The sequence below is a fragment of the Myotis davidii genome, unplaced genomic scaffold, assembly GCF_000327345.1.
Source record: "Myotis davidii unplaced genomic scaffold, ASM32734v1 scaffold237, whole genome shotgun sequence".
Lineage (NCBI taxonomy): Eukaryota > Metazoa > Chordata > Mammalia > Chiroptera > Vespertilionidae > Myotis > Myotis davidii.
In genome coordinates, this window is record NW_006287912.1 from 68876 (window position 1) to 75258 (window position 6383).

The following is a 6383-nucleotide window of genomic DNA, read 5'->3' on the forward strand; positions in this document are numbered from 1 at the left end:
TTATTTTCTTCTGGCACAGTCCAGCTCACAACAACATCAAGAGCAGAATTTGGAGATTTTGATATTAAAACTGTTCTGCAGGAGATTAAGCGAGGAAAGAGAATGGTCTGTGGTTTTATATTTATGCTATGCAACGTTTCTCTTCTGATGTTCTGCTTTAAATATAGAACACTTCTAAATTTATCCAGCCATCAAAAAATTTAATATAAAGTAGTTAAAGCACAGTATCTATTTGACTTATTTGTAATATAATAAAGGATGATGATGTTACTGAAACTTATTCCTTTTTCTATGTAACTTCATTACTTAAGAGAATTATAATGAGATTTATTTTTCAGGGTATTTGAGAGTCTTTTAATAAAAAATGATGTGAATGTAATGCTACTCATTAAGTTTAAAATGTTAATATTGTTTAAGTTTGCCTAAAGAAAAATTCCAAATCCCCAATAGAGCATTGAGAACCTCCCATGTTGTAATTCATTTTTTTTTTATAAAAGGAAGAGTTTTTTCAGAGCCTTCTGTTTAGTTAAAGTTCACATACATAGTATGTTTCTTAAAATGTTTATCAAAACCTTAAAGTTTTCTTTAAAATGTGCCTGAGTCTCATGTTTTTAAGTATACTGAATTACTAATAAATAGCTTTAAGTAATATCGGCATCTTTATTCATCATTCCTTTAGAGTTTATGAATATTATAAAATATCAATGGAATGCAAAATCTTTTCATTAAGAAAGCAATTACCTCTAGAAATGACTTTAATTTTTGAAATTTTTTTAATTGTGAAAATTTTCAAACATATCAAAATTAGAAAGATTAGTAACACACGTCTATCCATCACCTTGACTCATCAGTTATCAAGAATTTGCGGCACTCGTTTCATCTATGCCTTTTAATCTTGTTGCTTGAAGTATTTCAAAGCAGAGCTGAGACTTGATATCATTTCACCTCTACATATTTCAGTATGTATCTCTTAAAAGTTGGACATTTTCTTACCTAACCACAATGTCATTATTCTTTATAAATTAACAATGAGTCCTCAGTGTCATTTAATACCCAGTTTGTATTTGTATTTCCCCAGTTGTCTCAAAACTATCTTTTTAAAATTCATTTGCATTAATCAGAACCCAAAGGAGGCTCATACATTACATGTGGTTTTTATACATTCCTTCAGTGATCCAGGGCACACCCTCTTCCCTGTCTTTGTTGTTTCTGGTTTGGTTTTGTTGTATGCCATTGACTTGTTGAAGAAACTTAATTGTCTTGTAGACTATCCCACATGCTTTTATTTGTCTGTTTGCTTTTTCAAGATGCCATTTAACTTGTGCCTCTATTTGCTAGATTTTCTTTTAAAATGAAGTTAGATGTAAAGTCTTGATTAGATTCAGTTTCAGCATTTTGGGGGGTAAGAACTACTTTACAGGTGGTACTATATCATCCATATTTTATCACATCACACAACTCATAATGTCTGATCTTTGCATTCAGACAGTGAGTCTGATCCCTCTGTTTTGAAATTCCCCTTCAGTCTTTCATCTAGTGGTTTCAAACATTGATGATCTTTGTCTGAATCCATTAGGAATGACCATTTGTTTGGGGAATTACACTTTTGAAGTTTAATTCACACTTTTGAAGGTGTGAAGACTGTTGATGTTCTCTCTTTTAAATCCATTTCAGTTTATTTATACTTCTGTTACACTTTTAAAAATGAAACTTCTTTAAAACAATGTATAGACTAAAAAAGGGGGGAATCATTTCATCATATCATACAGAGCAATGTTGTTGTGTCATATAGCTAAAGTCCAAATAGGGATAATAATTCAGTTCTTTTGACCAACTTATTTACCTCTGCACTATTGAATGTTAAGGCAAGCAATAACCTAGCATTTCCCCAAGTGTGCTCCAAAGGAAATTAGCCCATCAAGATGCTCCCCCAGCCCTCCAAAAATAAGAGTATCTGGAGTTCAGTAAACTTGGGAACTGTTTACTGTACCCTCCTTCCTGGAGAAAACATTGTGAGAAGTCCTTCCATGGAACAATCTGTTTAAAACTAACATTTCTCAAATTTCTTTGACTATGACATCCTTTTGTCATTAGTCACCTTTTAACCTCTAACATTCTTAAGGCAAAGCTGATCTAGGCCAGATCGAGGTCTTAAAAATATTTCAGCTCCTTCAGTGTCCCTCTGCCCTTTTGCCTACTTGGTAGCAATCCCTCTCTGGGGGAATTGCTTCCCTATCTTCTCATTCCATAATAGGAAAGGAACTGATTTCAGGGAAGAAAAGAAGCCGACCACTAAAATATAGAATACCATTCTTTTTGTGTTTGGCAGTATTAAGAAGTGTCTAATTTATGTCTATATGTCATATCTCTAACAGGGGATGACTTAATATTAGAAAGTCTATCAAAGTATGGTTGAAATTGCTGCATTATTTGATATATTGCTATATAAGTTCAGTGCATTACTTTTTAATAGAATATTGGCTGTTTTCTTTGTAAGCTGGAATGTTTGGCTGAAATATGGCTAAAATAGAAAAAAATGAGATTGCATAGAGTTTGAAATACTGCTTATGATTATTCTTTCTCTTCCCTTAAACAGAAATGTACACTTTGCAGTCAGCCCGGTGCTACTATTGGATGTGAAATAAAAGCCTGTGTTAAGACTTACCATTACCACTGTGGAGTACAAGACAAAGCTAAATACATTGAAAATATGTCACGAGGAATTTACAAGTAAGAGAACAATTGTCCATTTTCCATTGTCAGTAAGTAACTGCCCTTCAATAGATGGCATTAGTTTACTTAATCACTATTTTTAGGTGGTATTTAGCAAAGTATAGAATACTGAGGACTCTGTATAAGAAATGAGTACTGCAAATAGCATTTTCCTCTAACTACACATCCCTGAATTAGCATTCATTCAACTTGTATTTATTATGCTTACTATGTGCCAGGCATTGTACCAGGGTTTGAGCATACAATAATGATCAAAACAGACATGGATTGTGCCTTCATGAAGCTTACAGTCTAGTGAGAGAGACATATTAATTCATTGGCCACATAGCTGAGTACACAATTACAAACTACATAAGTACTATAAAGGATACATTACCAAGCCCTGTGAGAACACATAATAAGGAGAACCTAACCTAGTCCATAGTGGGAGAGTGTTTAGGAATTTCCTTAAGGACATAGTGCTTGAACTGAGATATGAAGGGTGAAAATGAATGTGGGGGTGTTGGGAAAGTGTTGTAGGCAGAAGCAAGAGTACAAATGGGGAGATGAGTTAGGAGGCTACTGCTGAGGGTCCAGGTGACAATTGTTGGGAGCTTAGAATAGGATAGGGTTATGAAGATACAAGTCAAAAGATACTCATAGAAGAATGATGAAAGAGTAAACTTCAACGGTTTGAGATTATAAGCTACCCTCTTTTTTATGGGTCTTCCATGTGCTGCATTGGGCTAGTGTTATCAATGTGCATCTATAATGGTTCCATGTATTTAATTGAATGGAGAATAAGTTGGTAGGGATCCCTGAATTTTTTATTTGCCTGTGCAAATTATAAAGCACTTCCTTACTCTCACATTCTCAGTATGCAATGAACCAGTGACTCAGGGTTTACTCTTTTGTGTACAAAACAATTTACATAAACAATCACCATGTCATTTGAGTTTCTGCATGAGGTGCTAATGCTGTATTATAAAATTTGCAAAACCTTCTTTAATAATAAAGGCGCAGATGATTTTCAAGTGAGTTTTATAAAGCCTTTAAGGAACAAATAATTCCAGTGTTATTGAAAGGTCCACCCAGCACAAAGCGAAAGATGGAAAACCTCTTGGTTCATTTTGTGAAACTTGCATAATTGTGGCACCAAAATTGACAAAAAATAACATTTAAAACAAAACAAAAACAATAGACCATTTTATAAATATATATATACCAAAATCCTAAATAAAATATTATAAAATCAAGTGCTATTTTCTAACAATTTAAAGACTGTTCAAAATTAGGCAGTATATTAATGTGGTCCATTATAATTAATAAAAAATAATCCTATCACCTCCTGGTGGATAGTGAAAGAACATTTGATACCATTTAATATCCATGAATTTTAAACTTAACAAGAGTGCTCTTGATAAGCTAGGAGTCTTAATAGAATGCTTATGAGAAAAAAACAGCAAATAGCTTATTTAGTGTTAAAGGGACAGTATTCCTTATTCATGGCTGAGCCTCAGAATCACCTGGGGGTGGATAGGGCCTTCTTTAGAAATGTTCTTTGCCTGGACCCCACCCTCAGAGATTTAAATTCAGTAGGCAGAGACCCAAACTATGTATTTTTGTGACTCCTCAGGTGATTCTCATGTTCATCTCTAATTGAAAACCACTATACTAACATACTTCCATTCAAATCAGGAACAAGACAAGGTGCCAACTACCAACATTGTTTTTAGTGTTCTTCTGGAGTGTTAAACCAGTGTAACAAGAATAGGAAGAAAAATGTATAATAAATATTGTGAAGGGAAAAAGCTGTTGATGTTTTTGATACCATTGTCTACCAAGAATATCCAAAGGAATCAACTCTGAATTTATTAAACTTAATTGCTCAGTAAGGTTAATGCATATGAGGTGAATTTTTAAAAAACAATTGCAATAAAAACTAGTTAGAAATGTAAAAGAAATAGCCATGGGTTGGTTATAAGCATGTGAAAAACTGTTCAACCTTATTAGTAATTAAGGGAATGCAAATTAAGACAAGATCTTAGCACATTTTGCCTATCAGATGGGCAAAGATTAGTAGGATTCATATTAGCTACTGTTAGCTAGGCTCTAGAGACACAGGCATTCTCAAGGGATGTTCAGGTAGAATGTAAATTGGTACAACTTTTTAGGAGAGCAGTTTATTATTGGAGACCAAACCTTGAAATAATGCATTTGCTGCTAGTCTATTTGTAGGGATTTATCTCAGGGAAGTGAGCAGATAATATAGTACAAAGATATATGTGCAAGAGTGTCATTGTATTATTGTTAATGATTGCTGCCATATCCACTAGGGCTGTGGTCGGCAAACTGCGGCTCGTGAGCGAAATTTCAATTGTTGTACTGTTGATATTTGGCTTTGTTGACTAATGAGTTTGCCGACCACTGCACTAGGGCATTTTAGAATCAACTATACTAAGGACTGACCAGGTTACCATAGGTGGCATCAGTCTACTCAAGACAGGAACTGTAGCATGCCAGGAGGGTAACATCAAATATTCCACTTCCGTGGGAGTCCTTGCAGTAGTCAGAATAGCAGTATAGCTCAGGACTAATAAGACCTGATCCACATGGAATGGGCATGGGATCCACCACCTTGGCTTAAAAGCCTCATACCCCATCATAGCCAGTGCCTCTTATAAGTTATATAGGGATAGGTAATTTTCAGGTTATATCATAAAGAGGACCAAAGATGGCTTCTTATCAGAATATTTATAATTCTCCCAATGAAGATAGAGTCTACCAATTTGAGGGTAACATAGCTTAGTGAAATAGTTGACTCCATGTATAGAGTTGTAAAGAGGTATTTCTGTGATAGAGTAAGGGGGGGGGGATAAGTTGTACATGTGTACAATATATGTGTATATTTTCATTTACATAGAAAAATGTTCTGTTTATTTAGTAAACAGTTGTTACCTCTCATTCATTGCAGAGGGATGGAGGTGAAGAGGCAATTTTATAGTCTCTTTTATACTGTAGTATTTGGATAGTTTTATGAGTAATACATCATTATTTTAAGTAGCCATTAATATTTTAAAATAACAGACCCATTTTAAACGTCTAAAATTTGATATATGGAGAATTTGTATATTTTAATTTTATTTAGGTATTTTTTATTATAAGAGTTACCTGTTTTTATTTTGGAAAAAAATAGATAAGGAAAAACACTTAATGTCAATTTTAATTCTGTCACTAGAAATAACAATTTTAAATCTTGGAATACTTTCTTCAGACATTTGTGTGATCATAAATGTGTGCATATTTATAAAAACAAGATTTTATTATACTGTTTTATAATCTGTTTTCCACTTACTATCCCCAAGACATTTTTTCTTTGACATTAGTTTGACATCACCATTTTAATGGTTGCATGATATTCCATTGAATGGGTATATCATATTGTTTAATCAACTCCTTTCTTAGACATTTAGGTAGTTTTTACTTTTTAACTATTAGAAAACCATGTTGCAGTGACCATCTCTAAACAAAAATATTTGCACTGGGATCCATGATGATTTGAATGGCTCTTTTTATTTTTTTTTACATTTAAATTTGTTTCTAAACTCTACTTATGTGGATTCCAGATTATTTTATCATAGAGACCATTGAGTTCAAATGATAGTCCGTAT

At 33.4% G+C, this 6383-nt stretch overlaps 1 protein-coding gene across 4 annotated transcripts in view; it reads left to right on the forward strand.

Annotated features, from left to right (window-relative positions):
• The window catches only part of PHF6 (PHD finger protein 6), a 59663-nt gene that overhangs the window by 45054 nt on the left and 8226 nt on the right, over positions 1 to 6383 (forward strand). For all 4 annotated transcript variants that reach the window (XM_015561319.1, XM_015561318.1, XM_015561321.1 and 1 more), the window contains 2 exons: positions 1 to 105; positions 2597 to 2730. In XM_015561319.1, coding sequence (XP_015416805.1) covers positions 1 to 105; positions 2597 to 2730 — 239 coding nt within the window. The remainder of the gene's footprint in view (positions 106 to 2596; positions 2731 to 6383) is intronic.